A 15,452-nucleotide genomic window follows, 5' to 3' on the forward strand; every position below is an offset into this window, starting at 1 on the left:
ATATTGTCTCTGTATCAGCCTTTTTCAGTGATTTCCTGTAATTAATTACATATCACCACTGCACAACCTCCCTAGAAAAGAGGTATGGCAACATGAATTCACCAGAGCTATTGAGGACTTTATTTATGCCTTGATCAGCAAAGGACTAAGCACCATTAAATTAGATGGATCTTACCAGGAGCAACATAATTCAAGATAAACTTGAGTTTCTTGCAGAAGCAAAGCTTGGAACTCCCTCAGCAGAAGTTGCTGTATATTCTCATTCTTCTGTGTCAAAAATCCTGATGTAAATTAGCTTCATGACTTACCCAGGTTAAATAATCCAGAAGAAAAGATGTAGATATAGCTACCAATTCATGCCATTTTGGTATAAAAATACCAAGGCGTTAATCCTCAATTGCAGCATGCCAGTTCCACGAAGCTGAAGGTCTTGCCTTTCATAGTCTCACATTAATGGAGAAACATTGTAAACATAACTGCAAATGTCTTCTGTCTGAAGCTAGACTAAACCTACACGTTTCTGAAAATCTTCACCAGAACAGAGCTTCTTTTTCTCTGTGCCAGCGAGATGGAAATTTTTGCTATTTGTAACTGGAATATTTTTTCTTCTATTATTTTTCTATTAAAATATTGATATACTAATCAAGTAAAAAGTTCTTAAGGGTTAGGTTGAATTCCTTAGATTAATTTAAACAAAAAAAAAAAGCTTCATAATTTGAAGCAATTCATTTTGGCACTTTTGAATGAAAAATTTTCAATTTTTTTCCACCAAAATCATGGTTTCATTTTGAAACATATTTAGCAAATTAAGCAATGTCCTGTGAACCATATGCACTCTTTAAAAATTTTTGAGCTTGTTGATATGAAAACATAGTCATTTCAAATCAATCTAATTCCAGGAGGAAGGAAACGAGAAGGGGACAGGTAAGTTCAGTGTGTGAAGAAGCATAAAAGAAGCATTTGCCCAGCTGTAGCGGTGTGCTCCAGACAAGACAATAACTCAGTATTGAACAGCTTTTCCTGAAGTTGCATGGCCTCATGATTCACCTTAATGTCTGTGGTGGCAGTTGTTAGCATGGAAAGACACATTTCTGCCCAGCTCCACTGATTGCCATCACATCCCTTGAATAAACAGCAAGGGCATGTGTACACTCACCCAGACACTTACATGAAACAGAACATGCATCCATCACAAGCCACCTTTCTCCAGGGTCATGCGGGTTGACTAATAATGGAGAGGGATGTTTAAAGTCAACTGCAGTTGTTAGCAGCATGTCTCCATTCTCACTGACTTCCAGGATATTTATGGTAAACCACTAAGAGTTATCATTTTCCTCATGACTACATTCTTATTCAGTTCTTTCAGGAAGATTTAGCACATGTCACCTACTGAAGCCAATAGCCCAAAAGATGTTTGTCAGATGTAAATAGCCCATGGTGAATTGATGATAAAGCTGGAGCCACAAAAATCCAGCTAAATAATTCATACTGCGGGTTGCACCACACTGGGTAGCTGGGCCACCAAGGCATCTAACTAATTTCTTTTTTCAGAGTTGATTATTAGACAAACGTGTATTTATAGCATGTGCAGTTTGATTGCAAATAAATATTTCTGTCCCTGAAGAGTATAGCCCAGATAGGCTTATATTCAACCTTACTTTATTCTGGCCTGTGAGCAAGGAACAAATTAGCTAGAAAGCCTTCATCTTTAGTAGAGGAGTTTGCAACATAACAGTTGGAACAAAGCTAGCAAACAGACCAGCAAACCTCTACCAAACACTGCCATGGAGATGAAGTCAGGAAAATAATCTAGGTTGAAATTCCTTCTCTGTATGTATCACTCACTGCTTCCCCCTTCTTCCCTACCCGGCCATGTACCCTTGTATGCATAGATGTGGTCTTTAGGGATCAGGTCCCCAGCTGATGCAATCGGTGCATGCCAGGGAGTCTGGTTTGAGCACTGCCAAGCAATCCTCTCTGAGGGTCTGACCTCTTATCTCTGTACAGCAAACCACCTGCCTGTCAGGAGGAAAAAGGGGGAGGAAAGACCTTGCAGTGTTCACCTTTTGCTGCCTTGTCCTCCTCTGTGGTTTCCTTTCTTTCTCTTTTAAGAAGTCAACAAGGCAGTTCATGTGGTGACAGCCATGTGCTTTGGATGTGGAAAGGATGAACAGGGCAGGATTGGTGTTTGCCATTTTCTCCATGTAGCTTGTGTTGGTCCTGCAGCTGGTACCGTGCCTGAAGCTGAGATGACCTCCCTTGCTCTCATCACACCAGGAATGTAGCGTGAAACCGCTGGGCATGGGAGTTGACAGTCAAGTCATATGTCCCCACATCCCTCACAAGTAGTTCTTCCTCCATTATTTACTTGTGTGTACAATTGAACAGCAATCGTTTTCCCCCAAAGCTGCTGCTGCTGATATTGTTAAACGGTTATCCTCTTTGGGCTGATGATGGTACCCACTCTCCCTGCCCTCTGCTTTTGTCTGTCATTCTATCCTCATCAGTTCTGCTGTGATAGAAAACATTCATTATAAAATCACTGTAGCGCAGGGCAGCATCACACAGACCTGCAGCGTCTAATCAAGTTGGCACGTGGGAGCTTGCTGCTGCTGCTCTCAGAGGGACAGTCAGTGTCTTTTGGAAATTCATCTGTATAATGTCTGTTAAGGTGCAATTCAGCTCTCACTGAGGGACCACAACACAGCTCTGTGCCATTCAATATCCTTGGCAGGAAGCGTGGGTCTCATGATGCTACTTTCCTCTTCGTCTCATGGTGTTTTGCCACACTGTGACAGCATTTTTCATCTGAATCAGAAAACACTTCACGTGCTCTTTATGTGTGACAAATGCAACCTCATGCTTCCTGTTGCTTAGGAGAAGAAAGCCGGTGAACATACTCTTACAGTCTGTTAGTAAAGAAAGAACACTTTTTAGTAAAAAAATCTCCACAGAATAGCAGCTACCCAGGTATCATGGGTGTGTTAGCAACCTCACAGGAAAGTTCTCTGTCTCTCATACAGCTGATGGGGAATGATGCTGCAGGACAATGCTAATTACCTGTATCTGCCCAAAGATGAACTGAGGTTTTTTATGAGTGACAAGACAGAAGCATGCTGGCCATTTTTTATGCCTGCTTAATTTTTGCTTTCAGATAGCTTGAGAAGATTGTTTCATTTACTCCTTTTTAATTTCCCTGTGCTCAAAGGTACCACTCTCTTACATCTCTGAGACTCATTCCAGGACTGATGCTTGCTCTGATGGTCCGTTATACTTTCCTTGCCAAGTTTGCTGCCAGGGAAGTAGTTGTAGGTGGGGATGTGGAACTCTCACATAGTCAAGGCTCTTCTTACTACTGTTTGTTATGCGGTTCGCGTGGTACGGAAAAGAAGCATGAAGCCCATGTGCGCAGCAGAGTCCAAGTGGAATGGATTGGGTACTTGATTTTCTGGGAAAGGCTGGAATTCTGCACATGTATGAAAATGCAATGCTGGTCCATATCTTTGGTCTCCAGAGTCGTCGCTAGCAATTTTCACCAGTCACTAAGGGCACCTACAACGTGTAGCAGAATCAATATGATTTTGAATTCTCTCTTTCCCATTTTCTCTTTATGCTCTTCTGTTTCCTTCTGACTGTACCTAAATCGGTAGCAACTTTGTGTGCCATGCAGCTTTACTAACCCCACCTTGCTTTCTTTGTTATCTTTAATTCTTTTTTTTCTTTCTTTGGCAAACCCCACAAATGCCACATGCCTACTGAGCTCCAGAGAAATAATTTACATTTCTCTTGAGAGCTCAGTTGTTTTTCTTTCCTTGCCTCCAGTTGATTTAGTGCACTGCTGCTAGAGCTTTGGAGACACAGGGAACAAATAGCCCTCTGACTTCTTTCCCGCAGACACGTTCTTTCCACGCTATTTCAAGCACAGTCACTTTTTTCCTCCTCTTGCCCCCCTTCCCCTGCCCTCAGCCAGTCTCCACGGCTCTTAATGTGGCTGATGTTTGGTATCTCTCCTCTTTGTGCTAATGGCCTACTCTGTGTGTGCTGTTTATTTTATTAACACGTGTCAGGGTTGTTTTGGTTACAGTCAAAAAAGCAGATTGAAAGTGAGACGCTCAATGTAAACGTTGAAGTGGCAGGTCTCTTTACTATGTCCTTCCAGAAGGCCTTTCCGTGCTTGTTTTGCAGTAGCTTAATTAAGCCTTAAACTGGAATGTTTCAGATATTTGTTGCTTTGCATCTTAAGACTGGGTCATTTTGGCAAAACTTGGGCTTTGTTTGCCCAGCTTACTGATAAATGTAGTGCTCAGGTTTATGCAGGGAAAGCCTGGGTGTATGACAAAGAGCTACAGTGGAACCAGAAGTGCTTTTCTCATGATGGTTGTACTTGGATGTCCTCTGGATGGATGTGCTTGAATGTACCTAAGAAAACTCATAGTCTCAGATAGAGAAGAATAGTTGTCTTCTAAGAAGAAAATCTTGTTGCTTCTAGTTTGAAGCCAACAGAAGTTACAGGCAGTCAGTGCTTAAGAGGATGGACTCCTGATGGACTCATGCAACTTTAGCATCCTATCGTAGAAACTGTGTACTCAGGAAGAGAGATCTCTCCACTGCTAAGGGCTGTCGTTGCTGTGTGTCACACGTAGGGCTCTGAGACTCAAAGTCTGAAAATCATCCAAGTGGAAGAAGTTGTAAATACAATGACTCCTGGGTAATAGACTCCTGCCTTTAAAGATTCCTCCATACTTCTCTATAACACTGAAATCTCTGTTATTTCTATGTACATGTAGATATATGTTTGGGGATTTTTAAGCTATGCACTGCTGTAACGTTACTGAAAAAGGAAAATTTAGACAGAACAGATCATTGCTGTCACTATGTAATAAAACCATTCACTGTTTGGTGCTCCCTGCATTAGTGTTTAGGACAGAACATTGACAGCATCATCTCTTGGGAGAGAAGGATAAGACAAGTCAGTGTTCCGGCACAAAGGACTGATAAACAAATTATTTACCTTTTCTTTCCATGTGGTGTGTTTGTTCTCTGTTCTCCACCGACAGTTATTGGATCTCCCAAGGGAATTTCTTTCTCTGATATCACCGAAAACTCCGCTACAGTCAGCTGGACACCCCCTCGCACCCGCGTGGAGAGCTTCCGGATCTCCTATGTCCCTGTCACGGGAGGTGAGTAACTGCGAGGAGCGACAGGGAGGAAGATGGTAAAAGGGAGAGGAGAAAGGGTTTGTTGTGCTGATACCCATCTCTCATGCATCTCCAAGGTGATCTTACACAGATCATCTCTTTTTTCTTCAAACTGCTGTGGGTGTGCATACGGTTCCAGTAGTCAACCTCTGTCGGAACATTGTCCCACATCCCGTGGACAAGACTTGTAAAGGAGCTCAGAGCTAGATGCTGGAATGCTTGTACCCCATTAGGGCCATGTTCACAAAAATCTCTGTTCCTGCCTCCTAAGTAAGGATTTCTTTCCAAACTGTCTCATTATTTTGTAGGGACTGCATGAGCTAAGCATATTTTAAAGGATGGCCCTTGGAAATAATAGCCATAATCCATGGTTATAATAGTCTTCCAAGGCAATGGTTTTTCTTAGTATTCCCCGATGTTCTTTCATTCCATCCATTATATCTCTATTTTAGTGTTCAGCTTAAAAAACTTCCTATACTTAAAGAGATTTTTAGTGTAACTTAGGGACATCTCTGAAAGGAAACAGCTAAAGAGTAAACACTGCAGACATCAGGACCGTAAAAGACAGGCTATCGACTGGGACACGTAAAGACACAGGCATTATAGTACGTAAGCACACATGCAACTTCAAATACATAGTGATCCCCCAGAGGAAAAGGAGCAAGCCACAATCATAAGGTTAGGCACTTGCCTAAGTGCTTTCCTGGAATAAACCCAGAATTTGAAACAAATGTGTGCCCTGAGTCCTCCCCCTCTTAAAATAATACATAGTGTATCTTTATTCAACATGGGATGGGTGAAGGAGAAACTTCCAGCCCTTACCAGAAACAAAGCGGATCTAAACTGCAAGTCCTGTCCTTGCACGTGTATGAACTTCCATGTAGAGGGTTCTCTGTTTTCACCTTACATCTCATTTGTAAAATTACAGTTTTCTGAACAGAAATATTTTTTTTTTTCTTACTCTTAGCATACCACTAGAAATGAGTACAAGCCAATCTCTCAGATACAGGTGTCCTGGCAGCAATGTTTTTTCCTGAGGCTGCCCTTTGACAGTGGTCATTGAAACTAACTGGGGAAAATTCACCTCGTCCTGTACAAGTATGTCCATGTCAGTCACAATGCCTTTAACTTGAAACACATCCTTCAAGCTTTTACTGGAATATTGTGTCACTAATCCGTTGGCATTTGGCTTCATCCTAGGTACTCCAAATGTTGTTACCGTTGATGGAAGCAAGACAAGGACCAAGTTGGTGAAGTTAGTCCCAGGTGTAGACTACAATGTTAGTATCATCTCCGTGAAAGGCTTTGAAGAAAGTGAACCCATCTCTGGCACTCTGAAAACAGGTAATATATATTAAGAGGAAATAGCAGGTTTTCAAATGCATTGTCTGTGCTGTAGGAGAGACTCAGGAACTGGAGCTGGAGACCCACTGAGATCCCATTTTTGCTGTCCACACACACAGTAGGAAGTTTATTGCCTACTCTTTCTTTGTGTCTTTGTATTTCAGATGAATACAGAACTCGTAAGTTTGATCAGGCTCCCATTTGCTAAGTGCTGAACCAACTTCCAGTGAGACAGAGACAATTCATGTATTTACAGTCCTAATACCTCAGAAAAAAACCCAAAACCCTAGAAGTTTAATTAATACCATTTTACGGATGAGGGACAAAAGCCTAGCTCAGCTGAGCAGTTCAGACCACTTTCTGTTGTGGACAAAAACTCCACATCTCCTAGGTTCCCAGCCATGTTCCAAGCATAAAAACATTTTCTCCCCTGGTTTTCTTCAATACAGCTTTAAATATCCCTGCAGGAAACGAGGGCCTGCTCTACTCCTGCTGACCCTGCCCTGCAGTCGCATTCATTCATTGTTTTTTGTGGGGCTAACAAGTGTTCAGAGAACTGAAGCAAGGAACAAGATGATGAGTACTGGAGAACAACGTGAAATTTATAGCCTATTCCAGATGTACTGGAGGCAGATATCCATCCCAATTTAGGGAGAGCATAAAACTATGTGCAAAATAAAGTCCCATGAGGAAGCAAGGCAGGACGTGTGAGGATTTGGGATGGTTGGCTGGCTGTTGGATTGGTTTGTTTTTAAAAATGTGGGGCAAGCTGGTGGAAGGTCACAGTGGCTATCAGTTGCCGTCACATTAGTTATTTTTCCCATCTCTGTCTCCTGAGTTTGTTCCAAAAAGCAGTCCAGATTTGAGGGTGTTGAGAGAAATATGTCAGCTCTGACAGAGCCGTTAAGATTGATGATATCAAGACTGATCTGAGAACATAGCTGGTTATGTCTGCTCGAGTGCTGAATCTTTTCACACATTGACCTCCCTTTCCACTGGAGGCATTTGATGTCTCTTTATAGGCACTGACGTCTTTTCTGCAGAGCTCCACTATTCCAATGGGAATCATAAAAGCTGCATTGAGCAGCAGTGCTTGCACATTTTATACCGTATATTTACAACAGAGCATTTCACAGAGCTGAGAATGTCTGTCAAATTCCTTCAGTCTGTTATTCTCTCTTTCAGCTCTGGACAGCCCGTCAGGCCTAGTCGTGGTGAACATCACAGACTCTGAGGCTCTGGCAACCTGGCAGCCAGCAATTGCTGCTGTGGACAATTATGTTGTCTCCTATGCTTCTGAGGATGGTAAGAAGAGTTGGTGATGGGTCAGGGAGCTGACAGCATTGCAGCTCTCAAGAGGTGCTCAGCCATGGGTGCAGCAGTGTGACTCTGGGAGGATGGCAGGGGGCTGTTATTTGAAGAAGATGCCTCACCAAAAGCATTTTTAAAATTATAATTTTAGTTAAGCATTCCCAATTCAGATATGAACACAGATAACTGATATTCTTAAGACAAAACAGTGTTATAATTCATATGAACACTAGAGAGTGCTAATACTTTTAGATAGAGGACTGGTGTTAATTCAGATTCAGCATAGGTGTAAGCATAGAGATGGGCTCTGGACTTTTACTATTTTGCTCTTGTAAAAAAAAAATAATAAATCCCTAAGTGGAGCATGGGGTTGAATATATCATGAAATGTCTGAATAATGCCAAGACCTGTTACCTTCTCTGTTTTCTTCTTAGAACCAGAAGTCACTCAGATGGTCTCAGGGAACACTGTGGAATATGACCTGAAGGGCCTTCGACCTGCAACTGAGTATACGCTGAGCGTTCATGCGCTGAAGGACACGCAGAAGAGTGAGACCCTCTCCACCCAGTTTACTACAGGTGCTGCGTCCCACCTCACTATGGGGAGAGCTGCCATCTCTTCTAGTCCCAGCTGGCTTACATTTCTCTGATACCATAAAGTCAGCCACGACATTGTGCCTTTTTAACTAGAAACCTGGATGTTGATAATATTTGCACCCACTTTTTTCTGGTTGAAGGCTAGAGTGACTGATCCAGAAGGTTTTCAGTCACCAGTTCTACAGATTCTCACGCAAAGAGAGGGGGGCTGATGACGGGGTACCAATGCTGAAGGTATCCAGTTGGTTTCATACTTACAGCTTTCCATGAGCATCAATGAAATCATGGATGTTTTTCATTTTCCTGACTGGCATTAACTAGAGAGCCAAGAGCTGGGCCATGCAAATTCAGTGTTATAACAACAGTGGAGAAGGGAAACTGTAGCCAGACCAAGTATGAAAAGTTTTCCTATTCAAAAGAGGCATCACTGGAACCAAACTTTTCCTTCCTGGGAATATGTAAATACCAATCTGTCTTCTTGTGTGAAATAATGAAAGGCATAATTTTTTTTTCAAAAGACATTTTAGTGCAACTGCTTATACACTAAAGTGCCAGAGACAAGCAAATATTTTAACTTAGATAAAGTAAATACCCTTACTTTAAAGTTTCCAATGGGAAAATTACTTTTTAAGCACAAAATTTAGGTTGAAATATTTTTTTATTTCCAGTTTCTGGGAAGAAAATGTTTGCTTTCCTGACCTGTTTTAATATACTGCCCATAAGATATCCTGTGTACTAAACTCCATATAGATGTGATTGTAATTCATCTGTTGTCTCCTTCAGGACTGGATGCTCCAAGAGATTTAAGTGCCACTGAGGTTCAGTCAGAAACAGCTGTGATAACTTGGACACCTCCACGTGCTCCTGTCACTGGTTATCTCCTGATCTATGAGTCCGTTGATGGCCAAGTCAAGGTATAGCACTGTAACCAAACCAGAAAGGCTGTGCCTCACAACTGGGCAGTAGAGATGCTCTGAAGTGTCCAGCAATGGAACATAATCATATGCTTTAAGTTAAACATGGTAAAATATTATGTTCCTGTTTCAGAACTAGCTTGAACACAAATGCATTTAATACCTGCGTAAGTACTTTCCTATATCATATGCTGAAACAGAAGCTCAATTCCAGCTTAAATTTTGACAGTCATCTCCCCACCGTATGGACAAAAGCACAAGCAACCTTCTTCCCTCATTCCAAACCTCTACCATGGGATAAACTCACACACACCAAAGAATGGCGTTCCCCTTCCTAAACTCAGGAGAGTCCATCCCTGTGCAAGTCAGGTGCCTCAGGCAGGATGAATTGCCGTTGAAAGTGCCTCTTGCTCTCCAATAATTTTATTATGTTCCTACATAACTAGATTACATTAGATGCATAAACATGAATGAGGTGAATCCCAGCAAAAATGATAGACAATTTTGGATGCCCAGCCTGGTACATTGGAAGGGGTTCTGATTTTTAAGAAGGCAAATTCCCTAAGCATACTGAAAATCAGTCTTTTAAAATGACAGAAAAACAGCCTTTCGAAGACTGGACGACGATATTTCCTTGTCCAATGTTGTGGTTTTGTTTGGGGGGGGGGGGGTGTGCTGAGGTGGCCCTAAAGGGTGATTCTTCTGAATTTTTTATGAATTTCACAGAGACATCTATACAATGTGTATGTTCAAGGAATGTAAAGATTTATGCTGACTTGCTTTTAAACCACACAGCTTATACATTATGATGGTAAACATTCATTTCCAGGCAACTTTTCTCCAACTTCTGAAGAAAGTTAGCTTGATAAAAATCTTAGAGGAATAGAAATTTTGTATTAAATAATTTAGATGGTCAAAAAAAGCATAAATAATTACCACAAAAAATAATGTAACAAGCTAAAATGTGTAACGGTTCTAGTCATTATTATTTTCTCACTGAGATTTCCCTGTATTATTTCTCCTCCCCATAGGAAGTCATCCTAAACCCCGAGACAACTTCCTACAGCCTGACAGAGCTGAGCCCATCTACCCAGTACACGGTGAAACTCCAGGCGCTGAACAGATCCCTGAGAAGCAAAACAATCCAGACTATTTTCACCACAAGTAAGGACTTCAGAGCATGTGAAATACCATATAAGTTCCTGGTCTGAAGACAGAGCTGCTCTCTGCAATTAGCAGACACGGACCTAATAGAATATTTTTTAATCCAGTTGTCAGTGTGCACTCATTTTCTTGCAGTGTCAGTGCAAAAGTCCCCATTCCCCCTGAGCTGTAGTGTCATCTGCTTTCCTCAGACTGACAGGATAAAATTCTTTTCTTTATATCCATCCACATCACCTCTATAGTCCTCTCTCTGATAAAACATCCCGCCTTTCCCATGTAAAATATTCAAAGGAACATTACTGTTTAAAATCCAAACTGATTCCTTGATTTACCTCTGTATTGACCCATAGCAAGCTGTTAAAATAAATCAATGTTTTACATTGAAATGAAGCAAACCACGCACACACACACAAATCAGTTAAGTAGTCCAGGGATCTTTTTTATGTAGGATAGCAATTCCAAGCCTGTTCCCAGGCTCTGTACCCGGCTGTGCCATTGACCCACAACAGATTTTCATAAGTCATTTGTATTTAACAGGTTCCTTGTAATTGTCGATTTTTTATGGACTGCTTTGTCTTTTTTTTTTTTTCTGTGTGCAGCTGGTCTTCTCTATCCTTACCCTAAAGACTGCTCCCAGGCTCTCCTGAATGGAGAAACCAGCTCTGGGCTCTACACAATTTACCTGAATGGAGACAAGGCTCAGCCTCTGCAAGTCTTCTGCGACATGGACAAGGATGGGGGCGGATGGATTGTGAGTAAGAGGGATGGGAATCACACCACCCTCATGCACATCTGTCAGTGCTAAGAGCAGGAGTAGCAGATCCCATCCTTCTCATCTATGGCATCCCTCATGGTGCTCTATTATCAGAGTAGGGCTGACTTGTCTATAAATTTGGTGAATTTTATCTCGAGTGGGACACCTAGGTGCCTAGAACAAGGTGACCAGCTCTTTCTGTAGTTGGAGGAGAAAGAGGTGTCTCCAAAGGATGGGTCACATCAGTGGTTTCAGCACCTAAAAAAAGCACTGGTCTCTCTCCATTGGCTGTAGGGGGTGCTGAAATGCCCATCTTAGGTGGGATACGTACCTTCTAAATAGCTAATTAGGGGAGAGGAGGGGAGTTTGACTATTTGAATGAGAGAGACAGTGAAGGAAGTAGAAGAACAGGCCAGAGAAAACATTTGTTCAGCAACTACATGGCATGGTGGCTGGCTGGGCTCCCCAGGCCATTCTACAAGGGACACATCCCACCCAGACAACAAATGAATAGCGATTAAAATGCCAGCTCTCTGCACTGATGTCCTGAAATCTGAATGTGTCAGAAGGACCCAGGGCACAGAAGGGAAGAAGGAGCTGGAGAAATGCATGGGTAGGAGACCAGAGGATGTAGAAAGTCTTGGCTGAGAAATACAGAACTGCAAGGGGCTGTTAAAAAAAAAGCAGAGAGCAGGAACTGAAAGCCCACATCACTCAGGGGAGCCTGGGAACCCTGCAGAGAGTTAAAAAAAGCAAGGAGCATTCAACAGAGCTGGTACAATTCAGTGGTTAAAGTGAGATTGCTGCTTTGGGTGGGAATGGCAGGGGAGCAGCAATGCCAGCCTCTGCTTTTGTAAAAGCCCATTGCTAGTGCCCTTCCTGTCAAAGGCGGTCTGTGGGTAACACTTCTTGCACGTGGTGCTTGCAGGTGTTCCTGAGGCGCCAAAATGGAAAGGAAGACTTCTACAAGAACTGGAAGACTTATGTGGCTGGTTTTGGAGATCCTAAGGATGAATTCTGGATAGGTAAGTGGCAAGTATTTGCCTTTTTTGAAAAGGAAAACACAAAGCCCAAAAGAATAGGAGCCACTTTGGAGCCTCCATTTAGTTGGCAAGAGTATTTGTAAACAGGAATGTAATCTGTGCGAAGGAGGCCAGGGACAGCATGCTTTGAGGGAGATTGGAATTGCCAGTCCCTCCAGTTGCAATTCATAGATGTCATGCTTCTTGGGTCACCAAATGTACCAAACCAGTGCTCACTGGTGCTCTGTAAGAAGCCAGGAGGTGACCTGAGAAGCAACTGCAAACCACCTTCTTCCTGTACTCCTAGGACACCTCCAACCACAAAAGCAAAGAGGGGAAAATAGAAGTAAAAAGCAAATTTTCAAAGATTGTGCTACGTTTTATTTAGTTGTAAATGAAAGTCAATAATGACTACAGAGCACAGCTTTGATTGCTTTTCCCAAAGGGCTACCTGCTACTGTGATTTGAAGGGAAAACCTCTCTCAATCAGCCTGGTTTTATGGGTTTGTTTTTGTGCTAACGTTACCCTACAGCTGAAATAGTTCACTTTCCTCACCAGTGTTTATGCCCTGGTGTATCCATACACGCCAGTATGACCTCCTTTACAGTAGGCAAATAAACATGGGGAGACAAATGGATTGTTCATTTATTTCCACAGGTCTGGAGAACCTCCACAAAATCACTTCTCAGGGCCAGTACGAGCTGCGCGTGGATCTGCGGGACAAAGGTGAGACGGCTTACGCTGTCTACGACAGGTTTGGTGTTGGAGACGCGAGGACCAGATACCGGCTAAGAGTGGATGGGTACAGTGGCACGGCAGGTGAGATGAAATGTTTTTATTTTCCTTCTGATTTGCAATCTCCTCCCAGTTAGCTCAAGGTAACGGTGTGTGAATGTTGCAGGTCATCATCGCAGCAGGTACCTCTCGTGTGTCAGGTGTTGGAAAATATGAACATACCAATATATTTTATGTTTCTGTTTTAAATCCTCCAGTCATTTAGGTGCCACATTTTATGGCATGCTTATGACAGGATATACACAAGTATATCAAACAGCCACACATCTCATTTGGCCAGTGCTTGACTGTCACTGATACAGATAATAATATCTTGGCACAGCCTCATCTCTTGTCAGCGGAACATGCAGCAGAGTCCTGCTATACCATGATTTATCATTTTGCTGAACAAATCCTCCACCTTTTGTAATCATGCTGGGGCAAACCCTGCAGCCCTTATTGAGTCCTCTTCTGGGTTTCAGAGGAATAAGAGAGAAATCCAGCTCCACAGGGTGTCTTAAAGGAGACAGTTTTCGTGTTGCAAGGTGCATAAAATGGACCACAGAGATGCGTGTGTGGACTCTGCCCTGTGACCATCACATGAACTTTACGCACAGGGATGCAGACAAAGGAGATGCAGCAGTAGTAGAATTAATAGCTATTTAAGGCAAAAACACTGATGCAGAGCAGTAGTAGCTGCTACAGCTAGTAGGATTCAATCCTACTCCTTTCTGTTTCTAAGCATTCAGGTCTAAGATTAATGGATGGAGCAACGCAGATCCTGAGGCATGAATGCGAGCTCTGCTTCAGGCGTACACTGAAGGCTACTCCTGTTGCACCCAATTGTAAATGGGCACCCAGATCCTGGGAGTGGGAGGGCAACAGTATGCAGACATCTATCTGACTGTGTTTCCAGCTAATTAAATACGGGTGGCTTTGCTGCACGGAACAGCTAAGTGTGAAGACTCCTTTGGTGTTGACTCATTTCTTGTGGAGGTCCCTTTGGACCTGGTTTGTCCATATTGCCTTCTGTACAGGGCCAAAATCCAGCTTTCAGCAAGGAGTGCAGAAATTGAGCTGCATGAAAAAAAAAATCACTTAATAAATTGGGGATTACAGACCACCTGGAAAAATATTTTGACTTGCCTCCAACAACAAAAATTGTGTACTTCCTTCTGTAACAAAACAAGTCAATTTCTGAAAACAGATACACAGCCAGGTGTCACAATACAAACATTTTCTGCAGAATGGTCGCTCCCATTAATCTAAACTAGGCAAACCACTGACTTTGCTCTTTTTTTTGTCTCCTCCATCCAGGTGACTCCATGACATACCACAACGGAAGATCCTTCTCCACCTTTGACAAGGACAACGATTCTGCCATCACCAACTGTGCTTTGTCATACAAGGGTGCATTCTGGTACAAGAATTGTCACCGAGTCAATCTGATGGGCAGATATGGTGACAACAGCCACAGTCAGGTGAGCTTGGTGTTTGAAGGCTTTCATAATACATTAGAAAAAGGAGAATTGCAGTTATGGATCTGTCTGGTGGTTCAGCCAGCCAGACATCAGACCACCAACCAAGCCTGCTCTCCAGATCAGAAGATCATAGGGAAAGATACGGGCAGTTGCTCACAAAACAAGAATTTAATGTCAGCTGGTGAAATATTTGTATGATTTTCCAAAGGAATATCTCAAGTGTGCAGGGAACAACTGTAGTTTTCAACATGTGAAACAAAATGGTCTTCCTGCCATGACAGCCAGGCAAAGAGTGACAGCTCTGGGGGACAGCATGGGAGTTGTGCGTGCCGGTGGCCAGAGCCCTGTGCTTCCCAAAGCCCCCCTACTTTGTTGTGTCTCTGTTCCCAAGTTAGAAAACAGCCTGGAAGCTGAAACAAGAGCGGTAAAGGCTGACAACAGAAGAGGTGAATGCGTGACCTCTCACTCTTTGTCTTTGCAGGGTGTTAACTGGTTCCACTGGAAGGGCCACGAATATTCCATCCAGTTTGCGGAGATGAAGTTGAGACCCTCCAGCTTCCGAAATCTGGAAGGAAGACGAAAGCGAGCGTAAAGCCCCATACGTGGCGAAGGGGCTACGGGCAGGGTGATGGGGGGAGGGATGTAGAGTGAGGGTGTGGGGGGATCCTCTGGCATCACTGGGGTGGTGGGGTGTGAGGAGCTGGTAATCGTACCAAAGCATCAGAGACCCTTGGCCCAACAGAGGCTTCTGCAGTAGTCGAAACAACAAGCCTTAAGTGTCCCAGCGTTTTCAGCAGAGCAGCTCTGGCTGCCCATCAGTAATGTCCTCCACACCAAAGACAACGATCTCAAGGGTTGTGTGTTGTTTTGCTAATTTTTATTTTCTCAGAAAG

General features: G+C 42.9%; 1 protein-coding gene across 4 annotated transcripts in view; it reads left to right on the forward strand.

Moving 5' to 3' along the window:
- TNC (tenascin C) overlaps positions 1 to 15,177 on the forward strand; it is a 70,518-nt gene extending 55,341 nt beyond the window's left edge. For all 4 annotated transcript variants that reach the window (XM_086763722.1, XM_086763719.1, XM_086763720.1 and 1 more), the window contains 11 exons: positions 5,058 to 5,180; positions 6,399 to 6,542; positions 7,728 to 7,847; positions 8,288 to 8,431; positions 9,233 to 9,363; positions 10,395 to 10,527; positions 11,127 to 11,278; positions 12,210 to 12,306; positions 12,962 to 13,123; positions 14,396 to 14,559; positions 15,041 to 15,177. In XM_086763722.1, coding sequence (XP_086619848.1) covers positions 5,058 to 5,180; positions 6,399 to 6,542; positions 7,728 to 7,847; positions 8,288 to 8,431; positions 9,233 to 9,363; positions 10,395 to 10,527; positions 11,127 to 11,278; positions 12,210 to 12,306; positions 12,962 to 13,123; positions 14,396 to 14,559; positions 15,041 to 15,151 — 1,481 coding nt within the window. In that variant the 3' untranslated portion in view covers positions 15,152 to 15,177. The remainder of the gene's footprint in view (positions 1 to 5,057; positions 5,181 to 6,398; positions 6,543 to 7,727; positions 7,848 to 8,287; positions 8,432 to 9,232; positions 9,364 to 10,394; positions 10,528 to 11,126; positions 11,279 to 12,209; positions 12,307 to 12,961; positions 13,124 to 14,395; positions 14,560 to 15,040) is intronic.
- Positions 15,178 to 15,452: the final 275 nt, after the last annotated feature.

Source organism: Chlamydotis macqueenii, chromosome 20 (genome assembly GCF_036417535.1).
Source record: "Chlamydotis macqueenii isolate bChlMac1 chromosome 20, bChlMac1.mat, whole genome shotgun sequence".
NCBI lineage: Eukaryota > Metazoa > Chordata > Aves > Otidiformes > Otididae > Chlamydotis > Chlamydotis macqueenii.